General features: G+C 41.4%; 1 protein-coding gene across 1 annotated transcript in view; it reads right to left on the reverse strand.

The window, feature by feature from the left end:
- Positions 1-22,895, reverse strand: part of PKD1 (polycystin 1, transient receptor potential channel interacting) — a 104,552-nt gene that overhangs the window by 30,611 nt on the left and 51,046 nt on the right. Inside the window, exons 7-20 of the mRNA XM_077274462.1 lie at positions 22,590-22,705; positions 20,427-20,553; positions 18,580-18,836; positions 16,709-17,479; positions 14,475-14,606; positions 13,810-13,985; positions 13,589-13,725; positions 9,379-12,992; positions 3,782-3,931; positions 2,726-2,869; positions 2,348-2,627; positions 2,052-2,265; positions 1,805-1,964; positions 242-388 (exon numbers count right to left, since the gene is read on the reverse strand). Coding sequence (XP_077130577.1) covers positions 242-388; positions 1,805-1,964; positions 2,052-2,265; positions 2,348-2,627; positions 2,726-2,869; positions 3,782-3,931; positions 9,379-12,992; positions 13,589-13,725; positions 13,810-13,985; positions 14,475-14,606; positions 16,709-17,479; positions 18,580-18,836; positions 20,427-20,553; positions 22,590-22,705 — 6,425 coding nt within the window. The remainder of the gene's footprint in view (positions 1-241; positions 389-1,804; positions 1,965-2,051; positions 2,266-2,347; positions 2,628-2,725; positions 2,870-3,781; positions 3,932-9,378; positions 12,993-13,588; positions 13,726-13,809; positions 13,986-14,474; positions 14,607-16,708; positions 17,480-18,579; positions 18,837-20,426; positions 20,554-22,589; positions 22,706-22,895) is intronic.

Below are 22,895 nucleotides of genomic sequence, written 5' to 3' on the forward strand. Positions count from 1 at the left end.
CGAGTTTTCCCATTCTTCTGTGGTGTGAACAAAGACTAAATCAAAGCCCTTTGACATGACGCAGAGATTGCTGATTTGATGAAAGACTAATCAAGTTGCCAGCATTTCAGTTATGGAGGTCTCTGAGCCGTGCCAAAGGGGATGGATCTGTCTACGGAGCCCATTCAAGAAATGTCTAGTGGTCCGAAATCACAGCCTCCACCAATGCGATGGCTGCCGTGTCAATGCCCGTGCTACTTACCGTACATTGTGCGAGGGCTGCCGCAATCTGCCGTATGTCATCCACCGTGTTCACCTTCAGAGAGATGAGGGCATCCGTTATCTTCTTGCGCACGATCCCCAGCTTCAGATCACTTGCCCCTTCATGTTTGCTCAGGACTTGCTCATACTAATGGGAACAAAAAGGACCCACATGAACATTTAGAGGGGATGTCCAGAAAATAAGGGTGTTCTGAGCTAATAAAGAGGGTCTCCTTTTTAGTAGAGCTAGTTACAAAGAATGTCTCTCATTGGAGATGACCCAGCATATACCTTGGACGGCTCAATGATTTCAATTGGAACCGTGTAATGCTTCATTTTCCCTGCGGAGGCGCTGTAGGGAAATTAAGTACTTGATGTCCAGCTTTCCTTACATCTTGAATAGCAATACTCAGCTATAACCAGTATACAGGGTATCACGCAACCCATGTACATCACAACACCGGGCGCGGATGTATGGAGTCGGTAATACAACTGGCCTCTAACCGTAGTGATTGAAGCTAGCTGTGATCATTGATTTTAACTCCTTAAATGCTGCAGTCAGTTTCCGGCAATGGAATTTACGATTCGCAATACAGGTGGCCAATGGGATTGGGACCTGCTGAAGATTCCCATGGCTGCCATCTTGGTACTCCTATGAAGCCCAGCCACAGGCAAGGCTTCATATGAGACCAATGTATATAATAAATGCTGCAATATATAGAAGTGATTAAAAGATAACAGTTTCAAGCTCCCTAAAGGAACTAAAAGATGAAAAGTGGAAAAGTAAATAAAAATATTACAATGATAAAAATTATAATCACTTTTTTTCCTAGTTTAAAAAAAAAAAGAAGAAAAAATAGGGATTTTTGTGTACTCACCATAAAATCCTTTTCTCCGAGCCAATCATTGGGGGACACAGCCTCCTAGTGGCAGCAGCATACACCCACGGTCTGTGTCCCCCAATGAGGCGTAGGATAAAAAGTATTTATTTGGAATGACCATGATCTATAAGAATACTAAATTAATCATAGTAAACGTCATATAGAGAGAAAAATGATCGAACGTTTCTGGTTGTCGCCTCTCTCTAACAAAATGCAATGAAAGTGATTACAATGCTGTACGCTCCCAAAAAAGTCATAAAGAAAAATACAGCTCGCCCTGCAGAGAACAAGTCATCATGGAGAACCACTGACGGGAGACTAAAAGGTTACGGATCTCAGAAAGTGGTGACTTTTTTTTCTTTTTTAATGCAGTTTTGACTTTTTTTACTACATATATAAAATAAAAATTCACCAATTTTTGGTACGTCTGTAATTGAACTTCATTTTTACAGCACAACAAATGCCTTAAAAATAAAACGTAAAAGGAAATGGTGGAATTGTCTTTATTTTTTCCCCCTTCCACGGCACTTAGCGCAAAAAAATAAAAAGGGGTTAAAGTAGTAAGGCTGGCATCCAGCAGATGAGATGCCGCAGTATCGAAGAACCAACCAGAAATTCCAGTAATCTGGAAACAATTTGACCGCATCACATACAGATTGGTATTTTCGTGGTTAATTATGTACCTCATTCAGGACGGTAATGAGAGCCAAGGCGTACTCGGCGACATGCTGGGGGTCTCCCTGCTTCAATAGACCCTGCAAGCGGGACTCCGTCAGGTTCTGTAACCAGTCTGCCAGGCTATGAAATCCATCTGGGAGGACTGGCATCAAAATTTCCATGGTTCTATACCGGATAAAGATGAAAGGAAATATTACATGGCGGGGTCAGTCTATCTTACCGCCATGACGGTTGTGTGCTGAATCCACTTACTGGTTTAGGGCCATTGCTGTTGCCCCCTGCTGGTCCTGCACCAGTATAGACACTTCCACCATGAAGTTGGACTCCTGGTAGCCAACGGGCAGGAAGGTGATGTGTTCTGACCGGCTGCCCTTATATACCCAGAAGTCGTCGCAGTGACCACCACGGCAGCGCTTGGCCCTCAGGATAAACACCAAAGATACCTCGTCTTCTGTATCTCTCCACCCTACAAAGATGATGAAGATTACATAAGGGGAGATGGTTGTAGAGCAGGACATACAAATCCATGGGGAATGGAAGGCACTGACCTGTACAATCAAAGTGAACTGTGTCCGTCAAGGAATGTATGGTTCCATTAGGGAAGATTCTGCAGGTTCCTCCAGAGGGTGGACTATTGGGGAGCAGATCTATGGAAGCGAAGCCCTCTTCCTTCATGCTGGGATCACTGACATTAAGGGTGAACTTGTACCCCTCTCCATCCTTTAACACCCCCTGTCTGAGAACGAGATTCAGCTCTCGGTCTCCTGTGGTTGTGGTGCTGGCGTTGAGGACCAAGGTCTTGTTACTGAAGCTCTGAGCCGTCCATCTCTGCCAGGACAGACAAGGAATGTAACACCAAATATGCTCCGTATACCACACCTAGGATCGTTATATCAGACTTCTGAGAAGCAGAGAGCACAACTTACCCCAGACCACGCTTCATCCTGACAGTTAGTGCAGGATCCTTCCAGATAAACATAGGAGCTAGCGCTTACTTCATACACAGACTGCGCCTTGCAGGACACACACTTCAGAGACACGATGGGAACGCTGCCTTTCTTAATTAATACCTGCAAGTAAAAATGTTTAAATATCTCTCTACTATATAACTACTATAATACTGCTCCTATGTACAAGAATATAACTACTATAATACTGCCTCTATGTACAAGAATATAACTACTATAATACTGCCCCCTATGTACAAGAATATAACTACTATAATACTGCCCCAATGTACAAGAATATAACTACTATAATACTGCCCCTATGTACAAGAATATAACTACTATAATACTGCCCCTATGTACCAGAATATAACTACTATAATACTACCCCTATGTACAAGAATATAACTACTATAATACTGCCCCTATGTACCAGAATATAACTACTATAATACTGACCCTATGTACAATAATATAACTACTATAATACTGCCCCTATGTACAAGAATATAACTACTATAATACTGACCCTATGTACAATAATATAACTACTATAATACTGCCCCTATGTACAAGAATATAACTACTATAATACTGCTCCCTATGTACAAGAATATAACTACTATAATACTGCCCCTATGTACAAGAATATAACTACTATAATACTGCCCCCTATGTACAAGAATATAACTACTATAATACTGCCCCTATGTACAAGAATATAACTACTATAATACTGCCCCTATGTACAAGAATATAACTGCTATAATACTGCTCCTATGTACAAGAATATAACTACTATAATACTGCCTCCTATGTACAAAAATATAACTACTATAATACTGCTCCTATGTACAAGAATAAAACTACTGTAATACTGCTCCTATGTACAAGAATATAACTACTATAATACTGCTCCTATGTACAAGAATATAATTAATATAATACTGCCCCTATGTACAGGAATATAAATACTATAATACGGCTTTGACTCATGGAATAAAAACCCTTTTCTCAATCTCATTAGTCACTTACTGTCTGGTTGGTGGACTCAGGATGTCTTCCGGGTTTACTGACAGTCAGAAAAAATGTGTACTCCATATCTGGCTCCAGCTTTGACTTGTGTATGAACATTTCACCAAATTCTGAAGTGACTTCTGAATTACAAGTTGCACTTTCAAAATTCTAAAATGGGGGACACAAAAAAATCTATTAGAATCAAAAATTATCTTGACATATTTTTATTTTATATGAGCACCAAAGCAGAAAGTACTTGGTAGGAGCAAGGAAGTTCTGCAGCTGTGCAGTCCTTGCAACGTACAAGAATATAACTACTATAATACTGCCCCTATGTACAAGAATATAACTACTATAATACTGCCCCTATGTACAAGAATATAACTACTATAATACTGCCCCTATGTACAAGAATATACCTACTATAATACTGCCCCCATGTACAAGACTATAACTACTATAATACTGCTCCTATGTACAAGAATATAACTAATATAATACTGCCCCCATGTACAAGACTATAACTACTATAATATTGCCCCTATGTACAAGAATATAACTACTATAATACTGCCCCTATGTACAAGAATATAACTGCTATAATACTGCCCCCTATGTACAAGAATATGACTACTATAATACTGCTCCTATGTACAAGAATATAACTACTATAATACTGCCCCCTATGTACAAGAATATAACTACTATAATACTGCCCCTATGTACAAGAATATAACTGCTATAATACTGCCCCCTATATACAAGAATATGACTACTATAATACTGCTCCTATGTACAAGAATATAACTACTATAACACTGCCCCTATATACAAGAATATAACTACTATAATACTGCCCCCTATGTACAAGAATATAACTGCTATAATACTGCCCCCTATGTACAAGAATATAACTACTATAATACTGCCCCTATGTACAAGAATATAACTGCTATAATACTGCCCCCTATATACAAGAATATGACTACTATAATACTGCTCCTATGTACAAGAATATAACTACTATAACACTGCCCCTATATACAAGAATATAACTACTATAATACTGCCCCCTATGTACAAGAATATAACTACTATAACACTGCCCCTATATACAAGAATATAACTACTATAATACTGCTCCTATGTACAAGAATATAACTACTATATTACTGTCCCCTATGTACATGAATATAACTACTATAAAACTGTCCCCTATGTACAAGAATATGACTACTATAATACTGCTCCTATGTACAAGAATATAATTACTATAATACTGCCCCCTATGTACAAGAATATAACTACTATAATACTGCTCGCTATGTACAAGAATATAACTGCTATAATACTGCCCCCTATGTACAAGAATATAACTACTATAATACTGCCCCTATGTACGAGAATATAACTACTATAATACTGTCCCCTATGTACAAGAATATAACTACTATAATACTGCCCCCTATGTACGAGAATATAACTACTATAATACTGTCCCCTATGTACAAGAATATAACTACTATAATACTGCCCCTATGTACAAGAATATAACTACTATAATACTGCCCCTATGTACAAGAATATAACTACTATAATACTGCTCGCTATGTACAAGAATATAACTGCTATAATACTGCCCCCTATGTACAAGAATATAACTACTATAATACTGCCCCTATGTACGAGAATATAACTACTATCATACTGTCCCCTATGTACAAGAATATAACTACTATAATACTGCCCCCTATGTACGAGAATATAACTACTATAATACTGTCCCCTATGTACAAGAATATAACTACTATAATACTGCCCCTATGTACAAGAATATAACTACTATAATACTGCCCCTATGTACAAGAATATAACTACTATAATACTGCCCCTATGTACAAGAATATAACTACTATAATACTGCCCCTATGTACAAGAATATAACTACTATAATACTGCTCCTATGTACAAGAGTATAACTACTATAATACTGCTCCTATATACAAGAATATAACTACTATAATACTGTCCCCTTTGTACAAGAATATAACTACTATAATACTGCCCCATGTACAAGAATATAACTGCTATAATACTGCCCCTATGTACAAGAATGTAACTACTATAATACTGCCCCTTGTACAAGAATATAACTACTATAATACTGCCCCTATGTACAAGAATATAACTACTATAATACTGCCCCTATGTACAAGAATATAACTACTATAATACTGCTCCTATGTACAAGAATATAACTACTATAATACTGTCCCCTATGTACAAGAATATAACTACTATAATACTGCCCCATGTACAAGAATATAACTACTATAATACTGCTCCCTATGTACAAGAATATAACTACTATAATACTGCTCCATGTACAAGAATATAACTACTATAATACTGCTCCTATGTACAAGAATATAACTACTATAATACTGCCCCCTATGTACAAGAATATAACTACTATAATACTGCCCCATGTACAAGAATATAACTACTATAATACTGCTCCCTATGTACAAGAATATAACTACTATAATACTGCTCCATGTACAAGAATATAACTACTATAATACTGCTCCTATGTACAAGAATATAACTACTATAATACTGCCCCTATGTACAAGAATATAACTACTATAATACTGCTCCTATGTACAAGAATATAACTACTATAATACTGTCCCCTATGTACAAGAATATAACTACTATAATACTGCCCCATGTACAAGAATATAACTACTATAATACTGCTCCCTATGTACAAGAATATAACTACTATAATACTGCTCCATGTACAAGAATATAACTACTATAATACTGCTCCTATGTACAAGAATATAACTACTATAATACTGCCCCTATGTACAAGAATATAACTACTATAATACTGCTCCTATGTACAAGAATATAACTACTATAATACTGCCCCTATGTACAAGAATATAACTACTATAATACTGCCCCCTATGTACAAGAATATAACTACTATAATACTGCTCCTATGTACAAGAATATAACTACTATAATACTGCTCCTATGTACAAGAATATAACTAATATAATACTGCTCCTATGTACAAGAATATAACTACTATAATACTGCCTCTATGTACAAGAATATAACTACGGTACTATAATACTGCCCCTATATACAAGAATATAACTACTATAATACTGCCCCTATATACAAGAATATAACTACTATAATACTGCTCCCTATGAAATAAAGTTGTCCCATGTCAGATGTTTATGGCATATCCATAGAAGTAGAAAACCTGGAGAGCAAAAAAAAGCGCAAATATAGGGTCTTAACTGGTTAAAAACATGGGTGCACCGGGGAGAGGAAAGCTCATCTTGTTTTGTAGCAACTAAACAACATGCAAAAAGCTTGGATCAGCTGCTGCAGGAAATGGGTCCAAAGACTGAACATGATGGTGAAACCGAATGTACAGTGCAGACCAAAAGTTTGGACACCTTCTCATTTAAAGACTTTTCTGTATTTTCATGACTATGAAAATTGTACATTCACACTGGAGGCATCAAAACTATGAATTAACACATGTGGAATTATATACTTAACAAAAAAGTGAAACAACTGAAATTATGTCTTATATTCTAGGTTCTTCAAAGTAGCCACCTTTTGCTTTGATGACTGCTTTGCACACTCTTGGCATTCTCTTGATGAGCTTCAAGAGGTAGTCACTGGGAATGGTCTTCCAACAATCTTGAAGGAGTTCCCAGAGATGCTTAGCCCTTGTTGGCCCTTTTGCCTTCACTCTGCGGTCCAGCTCACCCCAAACCATCTCGATTGGGTTCGGGTCTGGTGACTGTGGAGGCCAGGTCATCTGGCGTAGCACCCCATCACTCTCCTTCTTGGTCAAATAGCCCTTACACAGCATGGAGGTGTGTTTGGGGTCATTGTCCTGTTGAAAAATAAATGATGGTCCAACTAAACGCAAACCGGATGGAACAGCATGCCGCTGCAAGATGCTGTGGTAGCCATGCTGGTTCAGTATGCCTTCAATTTTGAATAAATCCCCAACAGTGTCACCAGGAAAGCACCCCCACACCATCACACCTCCTCCTCCATGCTTCACGGTGGGAACCAGGCATGTAGAGTCCATCCATTCACCTTTTCTGCATCGCACAAAGATACGGTGGTTGGAACCAAAGATCTCAAATTTGGACTCATCAGACCAAAGCACAGATTTCCACTGGTCTAATGTCCATTCCTTGTGTTCTTTAGCCCAAACAAGTCTCTTCTGCTTGTTACCTGTCCTTAGCAGTGGTTTCCTAGCAGCTATTTTACCATGAAGGCCTGCTGCACAAAGTCTCCTCTTAACAGTTGTTGTAGATGTGTCTGCTGCTAGAACTGTGTGTGGCGTTGACCTGGTCTCTAATCTGAGCTGCTGTTAACCTGCGATTTCTGAGGCTGGTGACTCGGATAAACTTATCCTCAGAAGCAGAGGTGACTCTTGGTCTTCCTTTCCTGGGGCGGTCTTCATGTGAGCCAGTTTCTTTGTAGCGCTGGATGGTTTTTGTCCCTGCACTTGTGGACACTTTCAAAGTTTTCCCAATTTTTCAGACTGACTGACCTTCATTTCTTAAAGTAATGATGGCCTCTCGTTTTTCTTTACTTAGCTGCTTTTTTCTTGCCATAATACAAATTCTAACAGTCTATTCAGTAGGACTATCAGCTGTGTATCCACCAGACTTCTGCACAACACAACTGATGGTCCCAACCCCATTTATAAGGCAAGAAATCCCACTTATTAAACCTGACAGGGCACACCTGTGAAGTGAAGACCATTCCCAGTGACTACCTCTTGAAGCTCATCAAGAGAATGCCAAGAGTGTGCAAAGCAGTCATCAAAGCAAAAGGTGGCTACTTTGAAGAACCTAGAATATAAGACATATTTTCAGTTGTTTCACACTTTTTTGTTAAGTATATAATTCCACATGTGTTAATTCATAGTTTTGATGCCTTCAGTGTGAATGTACAATTTTCATAGTCATGAAAATACAGAAAAATCTTTAAATGAGAAGGTGTGTCCAAACTTTTGGTCTGTACTGTATGTGTCCAAATTTGCGCTGCTGATAAAGATGGATGGCGGACAATATTCTTTAAAGCTTTATTTCAAACAGGTTAATAGTCGGACTATCCGCCATCAGTCTTTACCAGGAGCACATGTTTGGACACATTCACCCGGTTATATCCATGCCGTATGGCAGAAACATGTAATACATGGGACCCATGTATTCTATGCAGAGAACTGTGGGCTCCCTAGCTGGGTAGTGGGATAGCCACAAATCACTATATTCAGGTGGAGAGTGAATAGACAGCTGGCGTGCTTACTCGCCTGTTTTTGTAAATCACATAAGGGAGGAGACATGCAGACATGTGCCGGTGCCTTATTTTCTGCTTGAAAAAGGCAGCCATGTGTCACCTCACCACTTGGGTTGGTTGCCACGTTCATCACATCTATCCTATGGATATGCTATAAAAGTCTTAGGTTTATTCACAGTGATGTCTCCCAGTACAAATTCTGTTTGTTCCACCATAGGTACACATTAAGTAGCATTTTTCAAGGAATTTTTGCTTACCTTTGCCATTGTTGTACATGACCATTTGTAAGAGAGGGGAGTCTGTTCCTCTTCTTCCAGGTTTGGGTCATAGGACTTCTTGCCATTCATTACTAAATCCTGACTACTTGACCAAACTCTATAGGATCCCCCGTCAATGATGGGCACCAACCTGCTAGGTAACATGGTAACGTTGGCATAACTGCTTCTCGACAACGGTGTGTCTCCAAAGGACACAGAAAACACAAAGCAATAGTCTCCGATCTCGAGAGCTAACTTGGGCACTACCAGCTGAGGTCGGCTCATATCAACATTCAGAAGGTGGACCTTATCGGACTCGTGGTAGTGTAGACAGCTAGTCGCCTTGTATATCTCCCACAGGTGTTTCGTTTGGTAGCTAATACATTCGCGGAGATTGATCTCAGCCTCGATATAATTCCTCTGGGATCTTCTCATGATCACTTGAGTAGGCAGCTCCAGTTGAACTTCAGGTTCCTCACACTCAAGGATTCGAGTGGTCACAGTTATTTCAGAGACCCAAAAGCTAATTAGGTTAGAGGCATTGACCCTCACCCTAAAGTCTCCAGGTGTCTGGTAAATATGGCTCGGAGATGATGAATATGTCACCAAAGAAGAACTATTATCTCCAAAAGACCACACAAATCTAACATCCAGAGGACTAGGAAGTACAACGGCATTAAAAGTTACACTTCGGTTCACAAACGCGTTGACTGGGACCAAACTGAGGCCTACAATCAGTTCTTGGACTTTTATCATCTTTGAGATGTTCTGACTACCCAAAGCATTGGAGGCGCTGATGTGTATGGTGAGACTTCCAGCACCCGCTGGGATATAAGTCACGTTTCTACCTGCTAAACTAGTGGCAGGGTGACCCTGCAAATCAAAAAGCCAAGTGTAGGCAACAAGAGATCCATGACTGACTTCTGCTCTGAAGTTCTTCTCGATCCTAGCTGGTATGGCAACTTCACAACAGTTTACAAGTTTCAGGTTCTGTATGGCTTCAAGAACAGATATCATGACCGTGTCCCGTTCTTCACTCACTTGGTTATGAGCCACCACAGTCACTGGATAGCCACCAATTTTGGTAAACTCGTGCGTGTAGCTACTACCATTAAGAACAATGGAGAAGTCTCCATTAATGGTCAATTCATAGGTAACTGAGGAACCGGCAGACAAAGTGATGTTAAAGGTGACTAACTCCCCAGGTTCCACAACCATTTTGCTAACGTGCAATCTCAGATTGTGAATTTTGTCTTGCACCGTGATGTTTTTGGAAGCCAATTCCCAACTCACGTTGTTTGAGGCATTAAGACTGACCGTGAAAAACCCTGCTTCATCGAAAGGAACAATGGCCATGTTTCCATCAATGTTCCCACCAGGGATAGTCCAGGTCCATGACACATTTGTACCATGCTGAACACTGCTGGTGAGGTACAAGATAGTCCCGGTGGGCACGTAATCTCCCTTATGGTCCAAGCTCATTATGGTTAATCCTCCAACGGGCTCTTGAATAAAAATTGTGATTGTTGCGTTGATGGAGCTTAATGTGTTGTTGGCAACAGCAAGAACCTCCTTGGGGCCAGGACTTTGAAAATTATACAAGATGTAGGATTCGTAAGTGAACCAAACCACACTTTCCTCGAGATACCAAGTGTACATCACCCCGGACCCACTGCTTAAACTCATCGTAATGTTGACAGTTGTGTTAAGAGCTGCCGGATTAGGACATGCCAAGAGTTGAATTTGGCCAAGAGTTTCCACAAACACCACACTGATCCTGACACTGCTATTTCCCAACATGTTGACTGCTTTCAGGACAATGGTGTAAGTTTCTGGTTCCATGCTCAAGAATTGATAGGTTTTGCCTGCGCCACTCTGAATTAGACTGTCATTCTTTAAGATAAACCAGCTATATGAAATATTGGTCCCATCTTTGATGGTGGCCTGTAGAGGAAGGCTCTTGTTGGTTGGGAAACAGCAATCATTGACCAAATCACCTGTCGTAATCTGAAGGCCTTCAATGGTCTGTAGTACGTAGATAACTATACTATCCTGGAGGGAACCAAGCTCATTCTCAGCTGTCACTATGACGTTAAATGTTCCGATAGAGCGGAAAGTGTACGAGATGGTGGAATTACAAAATATAGAAGAACAGCGATCGCATAGTATCCAGGAATATCGGATATCATCTCCTGAATGGACGAAGGCTGAGAAGGTGACAGAACCATTCAGAGGAACTACCGTCCGGGTGGCGTTCATCGTTAGTCCATATATTCGCGTCTTGACAGTAATGTTCATATGGGTTCTACAGCTACTTACACCATTAAAGCCATTTAGAATGATGGTAAAGCTCCCCGTGATGTTGTAGATATAAGCAACAGACTGACTTTCAATAGTGAAACCATCCCCAAAATCCCAGTGATACTGAACTTTAGTCCCACTTCCTACAGCCGAAAATAAGTATAACTGATCTACTTCCAAAAATTGTGTCCCGTTGTGTTCAATTTTGATGGTCTCAATAGGTTCTTGAACGTCAACCAATGCAGTTCCATTGTGGAAGGAGACATTGTTGAAGACAGACACTGTTACCTGATACACACCAGGAACTTTGTACAAGAAGCTCACTTCAGTCCCACCGTTATATCTAGAACTATTAACCCCAAAGTCCCAAACGTATCGGTACTGGTAGGCTGGAAAGACTATGACTTGAAAATGGCTCTCGTTGCCTAGACTTATATAATGTTGAGCTGGTACTAAGGTGACGTTGACTATTTCAGGCTCGATGCAAACATTGGTGTAATAATAAGCCTTATTTACTTCGCTGGAGAGTATAAGGGCAAGCGGAAATATTCCACTTGTCGAGAAGTCATATTCTACTGTTGGGACACCATAAATGGTGACACTTGAGGAATCATTGCCAAAGGTCCAGTTAAAGGTGTAGTGTTCATAATCCCCTGTCACATATGCCTTCAGTGTGACATTTGCATTTTCGAGGATGCAAGTAGAGGGCTCGATCTTAAGCACCTGTAGGACATACACACGGATTTGAAGAATCTCAGACAAGGAGTTGACCGCATTGCTGGCCGTTACGTTGACCGTGTAATTTCCATCCTTACAGTAGGTATAGTTCATCATAGGCTCATTGCCCTCAAATATATTTCCATCGCCCATGCTGAACCTCCACGTGATATTGTCCCCAGTTTCCACCGAAGCATTAATAAAGGTCTGTAGGCCTCTCTCTGTTGGTTCATCGGAGGTCACAAACAATCCAGTTATCTCCTCGTAAACATGGACCGTCTTCATTGCCCACACCTTGCTGATATTATTGACAGCCAAGACACTGACATTGTACATCCCGATGCTGCCATATGTGTGATTCAACGCCGGCTCGCTGGTATTGAAGTGGAAGGTGCCATCGCCTAAGTCCCAAGTGTAGAGGACACCAAATGGTGAGGGTTCAGAGATTGCCCGAAAAATGACCCATTTTTCTCTGACCAAGACCGCGGCATTGGTAACAATGGTTAAATTGATCAAGGATCCTTGAACCTGCAGAGGTATCACCAGAGACTTGTTCTCGTACTTGTTGAAGACAATCAACGTCAAATTATATTCCCCTAGAAAACAAGAATGTCACAAAATTAATTGCGGATCTACAAAAAAATGACTAAATATTTATGTGATCTAACTGCTTAGATGCCGCGTTGTTTATAGACCTCAGCATCATGATAGACAAGAGCATCTAATGGGTTCATACTTCAAAAGTGGGCTTTCTACAAAGTGTCCCGGAGAAGAGGTGGGAAATAATGGGATGACAGAAGAGGCCCTTATTTCTATCGAAACACTTAGATGATGCGGTGGTAATCAATCACTGCAGCTAGCGGCAGGTAATGGCTGTATAACACAGTTAGCACCTGCAGTGTATAAAGAAGGTTCAGCCCCGGAGCTTGCGCCATACTTCAGAGTATGACATGCACATCTCATGTCGAGAAGCAGTTAACTGGAATCATGTCATGTTGTCAAGGAACTACAATTCCACGCATGCACCCCAAAAAATTAGAATTGCAGTTCCGCAGCAGCTGTGGAGACCTATTTTGCATATTAGTGTCTTAAAGGAGTTCTCCACCTTGGATCAGACTTATAATTCCTAATCTGAAGCATAAACTACAGTATAAATGCATAATATTATATATGTGGTCGTTTTGGATCTTACCGGACTCCTGGAAGATATGGGTGATGTTATTCTCTATGAGCACCATATGAATGGCCGGGTCAGGGACTGGGAAGAGGGACTGGTTATATGGAGGCTTGAAATGGTAATCTTGCTGTGTGCCATCCCCAAACGCCCATCTAAAAGGGGCAACATAATGTGACATCAGTCTTCAAGTCTTCCCTGTCCAGCAGATAAAAAAAAAAAACATAACGGAGACTCACCTGAATGTGGCATCAATGGCAGAGTCCACCATGATGGTGGCGGAGAGCTCTAGCAATGCATTTTGGGTCACGATGCTTGGGATCCCGTTGATTTGAAGGTTTTGCATTGGGTTCATATTGTCCACTGTGACATTGTAGGTTAGGGAGGCATTGCTGACGTGATTGGAGGCGGTCAGCTGTGAAGGAGACACAAGTTTATATTATGGCAAGTGGTGCCGGAATTCCTTGCGTGACTTAAAGAGATATATAGGAGACCCAATGGAGCAACTGAACGTCCAAAATGGCTAAAGGCTAAAGCTCACAGGGGTCTATAAACCAGAGATATGAACTACTGCATGCTTCATCCTAGCGGAAGAGCTAATGCCTGAACTACTGAGATGACGGGAAGTAGGTAGTGGGTGATGATTCATTTTATGACTAACGATGGCTCCTTGGGGGAGGGTCATAAAATCTTCCATTCCTTAACCAGGTACTCATTAAGATATTTTAAGTAAGCAAGGAGGAATCTAAACCAGTCTGTCGGTGCTAAAACCCCTCAAATAGCAGCTCAGATCTCTGATTCCAGGACTGTGAACCTGAGTCCCTTCCCTGAAGAAGTACCGGGCTCACAGAACAGTTGATATATGTGTGTAAATAAGGTCGATCATATCAGCAGAGCTCCATACCGTTAACTTGTACACAGCTGATGTCTGGTAGATTACATTGAAGCTGGTGTAGGAGTAGGTAAAAGAGGAGCGATCATCCACGATCCATTTGAACACCACATCGGATCCGGATTCCACAGAAGCCACATTGTTCTGTAAGACAGGAGAACATGACATATGGTGGAATATTACAGTTGACATTGAACAAACTTTTCAGAATAATAGGAACTGCCTAATAATTCCTCAGAAATTTCCCTTTAGTTCCTCGTGGGAGGGGCTAATGGTAGAGAACCAAGGCAGACTGTGTTAAGTATGTTTATAATAGAGTTTGTTTTGGAGGATTTTACAATTGTCAGAAACCCCCTTTTAAATAAGACATATTTCCGCTCTTTAGAAAAGCTTGGACAGTTGTGGGCTAGTCTGTAAATGATAATGATCGCATTTAAACTTTTTAATTTGTCAGAAATCCTCTTTAAGCTCTTCATGGGTGGAGTAAACCATGAGACCAAATCACAATTATCAGTAAGTTTACCAGAGAATTTCCTTTAGGAGGTTTCACAATTGTCAGAAACTCCCTATTAATTAAGACGCATTCCAACATTAAGAAAGTCAGTCAGGAAGCTTAGGCGATTTTGGGCAGTCTATCAATGGCAATGCCATAATTTAATGCTATCAGCGTGCCAGAAATATTTCCAAAGCTCCTCATGGGCGGATCCAATAGTTAGATACCAAATCACAATTTTAAGCTGGTTCATAGGGGGTAGGGAGGTTGAAAATCATCTGAAACCCTTATTTTAATTTAGTGGTGTTTCCAATTTGTTTTCCAACTTGAAAAAAAGTATATGTCTGGGATACAGATGAGAAGAAAGCATCAATGAAGCCATCATTCCAAACATAGATCACAGGGATCCCAATAATAACAACTCAGATTTCTATTTATGCAATTCTCAAGCATATTAAGGGCCAACCAAGGATGAAGAAAAAACCTGCTTTCTTCTAGAAACAGCGCCACACCTGTCTAATGGTTATGTCTGGTATTGCAGCTCAACTCCTAAACACTAAAGTGACTGGAGCAGAGCTCCAATGCCATGCAGATCCTGTGTACAAGGGGGAGGGGACTGTTTAAGATTAATCAACCTATTTTCTTTCTAATATTGAACATCCACTTTAAGAAGTCAGCGCTGCCTATAATAACTTTAATAACGGGATGTGGATTTGAACATAAGGACAGCACATGGTGAGATCGCTCTGGGAAACCGGATAGAGGGAGAGACAGAAAAACACTGCACAGGCGGGTTGGCTGCCAGTCACCGGCTGCGGTTTGTGCAACATATGCAATAATAAAGTACAGTGTTCTGCTAAATGTTCTGAAGATGCAGAATCCACCTGCACAGCAGAACTCTGAATTCAGTCACTTCCTGATAGTTACCAGGTCAGTCCACAGTCACCATCACAAGTTCTTTGTTTTCAAGAGTCACAATGAATAAAATAAATGAAATTTTATCAAAGCTTAAAAGGAGAGGTACAGATTATTTTATAAGATAACCCCCCCTGTACAGTAATGTAGATGGACAACATTTTCAGAATTCTCAAAATACCCACCCCTGCTTAAAATTATTGTCCATCTTGAACAATCCCTCCATATTAAAAAGGGTTCCTTGACTATAAGTGGTCCCCTTACTCAGGGAGGATACTTGGTGGTAAGCATTGAATTTCCCTGCAGTGCCACCACTGGTAAAATGAGGTATTGCACAATGCCCATTCAAATCAATGAAGCATCTGTACAATCCAGGTCAGGATGGGTCCTCCGAAGAGGGAGACACTCTCTTTTTACTGCTTTCCAATAATTAGAGAACCCCCGCTCTATTACTTATAATTTCATGGTATATGAAAATGGGTTTCTAATGTCGACAAACTTTTTAAGAGCTGGATTACTTTTTAGTTAACAAAGGCGGTTTATGTGAGCAGGATGCTCATGTTATATCAGAGTGGAGAGCAGATACCAAGAGCGTCTATCGCTCTGGAAGACCGATTCTGTCTGGCAGTACACAAAAGGTCATTGATTTGAATGGAAACTGTGTAATACTTCATTTCACCAGTGGAGGCACTGCAAGGAAATTGGACACTGATAGACAGGTTTTCCCAAGGATTATACCTGATCAGTGACATTCTCAGCAGCATATTGTTAGGGGACCTGACTAAATAAAGGGGGACTGTCCAAGATGGGATTCTCCATGCATGGTATTGCAACCTACCACCTGGACGTTGACCAGGACTCTCTCCTGTGGGTACGGGCTCATGCTCAGTCCTCTGATAGGTTCCTCCGCTTTTACTTTTATTGTTCTGTTTTCTGAGCTTATTTCATTTTGCACCAATATTATGACATCCACGAATCCTTTTCCGAGGCCCTTCAGATTGATCTCAGCGTACGACACATCCCCTCTTACTGTATCACACTCTGCGTTACGGGCAGAAATCACCGGAGGACATGATTGCCCAAAACTCCAGCTCTGGTTGGTGCCAACCCAATAGGCCGTAGAATTAGATCCCGTGAGGAGTTTGAGGACCAGAACGGTATAATTGACAGGGATGTAGTAGATATCATCTTGGGCGATTGGGTAGACTACTTTCAAGCCTGAAATCGGGGACATCACAGAGAAGGTACAGGTATGATTAGCTTCCAATAAATGGTTTCTAAACCTCGCCATGGCGGTGTATCTACCAGGATGTCGGAGACCACGATTTGATTGATTGCCAAAAAGTAGAGAACTTTCTTCAGTGGTTCCAACAACTCTTATGGAGCAAGAGGCTCCACCATCTTGTGTTCTGGGCCAATATGCCACGGAATTGTTGACCAACGACTCTCCGAGAAGATCTCCGGTAATACAGTCCATCCAACTCTGCTGACGAATTACGTGGTAAGATCTGGAAGGGTGGCAATGTAGAAACTTCCTTGGTGGCGAATCGTGCTGGAGAACAAGGAGGGAACCTGGTGGCATCTCGACACGGACATCTCCAAAAGAGGCCTAAAAAGTCAACAAAAAGAAATCTTCTAAATCGTCCTAATATCAGGTCATCATAATACAAAATCTGAAAATGCCCCAATAAAATTTATTTGCCTTAGAGAAGAGGTGGATAGATTAAACATGACAACCATTCTTCTAGTTCAAAAATATTCTCCAGGTTGTCACTGTCCTTCCCACACTTATCATCAACAGAATGATAGAGGGCTTCAGTGAGCAAAGCGGAAAACTTATTTCAAGACACAAAGACCATAAAACCTGGGCTATATCTTAAGCGTGGGAGGGACAATTAAAATCTATTTACAGGATAGGTGGATAATGTTAGAATGGGCGGGGTCTGAATGCTGGAACCTCTACCAATCGCTAGAATCGGGGGATCTTTTGCCCATTTATTACCCATCCCTTCCTTAACTCCTTCCCTCATGGCCAATTTTAATTTTTCCTTCACTTCTTCTAAAAGTCATAACTTTTTTTTTACATAGCTATATGAGTGCTTGTTGTTTCACCAGACACGTTGTGGTTGGGAATGACTTTATTCACTTTACCATATAATGTGCTGAAACACAGAAATAAATTCCAGATGCTGTAAAATGAGTAAAAAAAACAATTCCACCAAGTTTTTTGGGTTGTAGTTGTTAAAAAAAATTCTTAATTTTACAAAATAATTAATTTATTTTATGTTGCTGCTTTCTGAAATCCGTAATTTTTTTAATTCTTTCGTCGATGGCTGTAGTTTTTATCTTTATCACCGCAACATTTTGATAATTTTTTTATGGGATGTTTAGGGGTGGAATTGTGGCAATCCAGTTTTTTTTCCGTTTTGGCATTCACTTTATAGGTAATTACGCACGCAAGAACACAAAATATGAAAAAAAATATATATTTGCTACATTACGCTATATATATATATATATATATATATATATATATATATGTGTTAAGAAGATGGGGGTGATTTTTGGGGGTAAGTTATATTTTTTAATAATTTTTTTACCTATGTTTTTTATTAGTCCCTATAGGGACCCAATTTTAAATATCCAGGACTAATAACAGGAACATCAGAATGCAGAACTGCAAGGAAAGGCAACGTCTTGGCACATTACCAAATACTGTGTGGCGTTTCCCGGAGGAATTCTGAACAGGAATTCTTTCACCAGAATGAAGTCGGGGAGACTGGTATTGGTCCGGGTCGGCACCGAGGTGGCAGAGACGGTAGATTCGTTGGCAGGGAAGCAGCCGCTCTCCTCCGGTAGGCTGCTGTTTGTGTAATTAGAGGACCCCAGATCTTCCTCGCACTCGGGGGGATTCTCATTGATGGCCACGGTGGTGGTTGGGGAAGTCGGACTTTTACCAGGACAATCTGGAAAGAAGAGAACAGAATCTATCTATCCATATAGTCTTCCAGGGGTTAACTGCAGCCGTACCATACATGTCATGAGGACTACACCCTCCCATATCCCCGGCCATGATGAATGATGTGCCCAGATTTAGCCATATGATTATAATACGGGCGCTGTGTTATACCCACACCCTAGGTTCGGACGCTGCCTCCACTGCAAACCAAGCAGGGAGTTATTTTTTTATGTTTTTGTGTCATCTCCGTGGTAACCACATAGCTTGGTCAAATTTCCAGCATGTTTTAGCTATTTTACATTTGGATTAAGTTTCTCATTGTCCAACTGCCCCCAGGGCCATGTCAAAGGTATACAGTCCTGTCCTCAGGGCCATGTCAGGGGTATACAGGTCTGTCCTCAGGGGCCATGTCAGGGGTATACAGTCCTGTCCTCAGGGACAATGTCAGGGGTATACAGTCCAGTCCTCAGGGGCCATGTCAGGGGTATACAATCCTGTCCTCAGGACCATGTCAGGGGTATACAGTGCTGTCCTCAGGACCATGTCAGGGGTATACAGTCCTGTCCTCAGGACCATGTCAGGGGTAAACAATCCTGTCCTCAGGGACCATGTCAGGGGTATACAGTCCAGTCCTCAGGGGCCATGTCAGGGGTATACAGTCCTGTCCTCAGGGCCATGTCAGGGGTATACAATCCTGTCCTCAGGACCATGTCAGGGGTATACAGTCCTGTCCTCAGGACCATGTCAGGGGTATACAGTCCTGTCCTCAGGACCATGTCAGGGGTAAACAATCCTGTCCTCAGGGACCATGTCAGGGGTATACAATCCTGTCCTCAGGGACCATGTCAGGGGTATACAGTCCTGTCCTCAGGACCATGTCAGGGGTATACAGTCCTGTCCTCAGGACCATATCAGGGGTATACAGTCCTGTCCTCAGGACCATGACAGGGGTATACAGTCCTGTCCTCAGGACCATGACAGGGGTATACAGTCCTGTCCTCAGGGACCATGTCAGGGGTATACAGTTTTGTCCCCAGGGCGGTGTCAGTGGAATACAATCCTGTCCTCAGGGACCATGTCAGGGGTCTACAGTTCTGTCCTCAGGCACCATGTCAGGGGTATACAGTTCTGTCCTCAGGGCCGTGTCAGTGGTATACAATCCTGTCCTCAGGGGCCATGTCAGGGGTATATAGTTCTGTCCTCAGGGCGGTGTCAGGGTTATACAGTCCTGTTCTCAAGACCATGTCAGGGGTATATAGTTCTGGCCTAAGGACCGTGTCAGGGGTATAAAGCCCCATCTTCAAGAACCTCCTGCTCTACAAAATGAGTAACAGAAATAGTAAAAACTAAAATGGCTGCTAAAATCATTTGCAGTAATCGTTATAGTCAGATGATCTCTATGCGATCGGCTGATTTTGCAGCAGCAGCTATGAAGATGAATGAATGCAAATGAACGGCCGTCTGTGCTAAGAGTGAGCCCCTTATACATACAAGCGGGGTCCTCCTCCATGATGTCCACATGCCCTATTAGCACATATAGAAAGGATGTCTTTATTAGATAGTTGCTTTTACGCAGATATAACTGTGTGTCCCTCACCTTGCTCTGCACTCGGGTTGTATACTTGGAATCTCATCTGGATGTCGTCTTGCAGATCCTCAGTCACAAACTCAAGAGCTGATAAGTAGACTGTCTGAGCAAAGCGAAACTCAGGGAAAATCAGCACCTGAGACAATGAAGAAAAAGAGGTTAGTAGACATGGAAAGTTATACTCCAGAGCTGCACTCACTATTCTGCTGGTGGAGTCACTGTGTACATACATTACATTACTGATCCCAAGTTACATCCTGTATTATACTCCAGATCTGCACTCGCTATTCTGCTGGTGCAGTCACTGTGTACATACATTACATTACTGATCCTGAGTTACATCCTGTATTATACTCCAGAGCTGCACTCACTATTCTGCTGGTGCAGTCACTGTGTACATACATTACATTACTGATCCTGAGTTACATCCTGTATTATACTCCAGAGCTGCACTCACTATTCTGCTGGTGCAGTCACTGTGTACATACATTACATTACTGATCCCGAGTTACCTCCTGTATTATACTCCAGAGCTGCACTCACTATTCTGCTGGTGCAGTCACTGTGTACATACATTACATTACTGATCCTGTACTGATCCTGAGTTACATCCTGCATTACACTCCAGAGCTGCACTCACTATTCTGCTGGTGCAGTCACTGTGTACATACATTACATTACTGATCATGAGTTACATCCTGTATTATACTCCAGAGCTGCACTCACTATTCTGCTGGTGCAGTCACTGTGTACATACATTACATTACTGATCCTGAGTTACATCCTGTATTATACTCCAGAGCTGCACTCACTATTCTGCTGGTGCAGTCACTGTGTACATACATTACATTACTGATCCTGAGTTACATCCTGTATTATACTCCAGAGCTGCACTCACTATTCTGCTGGTGCAGTCACTGTGTACATACATTACATTACTGATCCTGAGTTACATCCTGTATTATACTCCAGAGCTGCACTCACTATTCTGCTGGTGCAGTCACTGTGTACATACATTACATTACTGATCCTGAGTTACATCCTGTATTATACTCCAGAGCTGCACTCACTATTCTGCTGGTGCAGTCACTGTGTACATACATTACATTACTGATCCTGAGTTACATCCTGTATTATACTCCAGAGCTGCACTCACTATTCTGCTGGTGCAGTCACTGTGTACATACATTACATTACTGATCCCGAGTTACCTCCTGTATTATACTCCAGAGCTGCACTCACTATTCTGCTGGTGCAGTCACTGTGTACATACATTACATTACTGATCCTGTACTGATCCTGAGTTACATCCTGCATTACACTCCAGAGCTGCACTCACTATTCTGCTGGTGCAGTCACTGTGTACATACATTACATTACTGATCATGAGTTACATCCTGTATTATACTCCAGAGCTGCACTCACTATTCTGCTGGTGCAGTCACTGTGTACATACATTACATTACTGATCCTGAGTTACATCCTGTATTATACTCCAGAGCTGCACTCACTATTCTGCTGGTGCAGTCACTGTGTACATACATTACATTACTGATCCTGAGTTACATCCTGTATTATACTCCAGAGCTGCACTCACTATTCTGCTGGTGCAGTCACTGTGTACATACATTACATTACTGATCCTGAGTTACCTCCTGTATTGTACTCCAGAGCTGCACTCACTATTCTGCTGGTGCAGTCACTGTGTACATACATTACATTACTGATCCTGAGTTACCTCCTGTATTGTACTCCAGAGCTGCACTCACTATTCTGCTGGTGCAGTCACTGTGTACATACATTACATTACTGATCCTGAGTTACATCCTGTATTATACTCCAGAGCTGCACTCACTATTCTGCTGGTGCAGTCACTGTGTACATACATTACATTACTGATCCTGAGTTACCTCCTGTATTGTACTCCAGAGCTGCACTCACTATTCTGCTGGTGCAGTCACTGTGTACATACATTACATTACTGATCCTGAGTTACCTCCTGTATTGTACTCCAGAGCTGCACTCACTATTCTGCTGGTGCAGTCACTGTGTACATACATTACATTACTGATCCTGTACTGATCCTGAGTTACATCCTGCATTACACTCCAGAGCTGCACTCCACAGAACCTCCTGATCATGACAGATGTGTGTCCTCAGTTTTGTACCCACCTCTACCTCCCAATCAGGAGAAGACAGATTTTCCGCTCTTGACAAGTTCTGCAAGGGCCAGTTTGTATCAAACACTGATGATCCCACCACTAGGTATTCAGCATTTAGGGTAAGGTCTGGAAAAACAAGAAAAACAATGAAAACCAATGAAGAAATGACAGTAGACCACCCCTGTGAGATAGTGAGAGGGGTCCCCCATTTGCGAGCCCAATTATTGGTCAAAGTGGAGAGTTACTGCACAGATAGGCTCCGCTGCCGCTGTACTACATGGGAGGCCTATTGTTTTGCTTGGATATATAATAATTC

This window comes from Ranitomeya variabilis, chromosome 7, assembly GCF_051348905.1.
Source record: "Ranitomeya variabilis isolate aRanVar5 chromosome 7, aRanVar5.hap1, whole genome shotgun sequence".
Classification (NCBI taxonomy): domain Eukaryota; kingdom Metazoa; phylum Chordata; class Amphibia; order Anura; family Dendrobatidae; genus Ranitomeya; species Ranitomeya variabilis.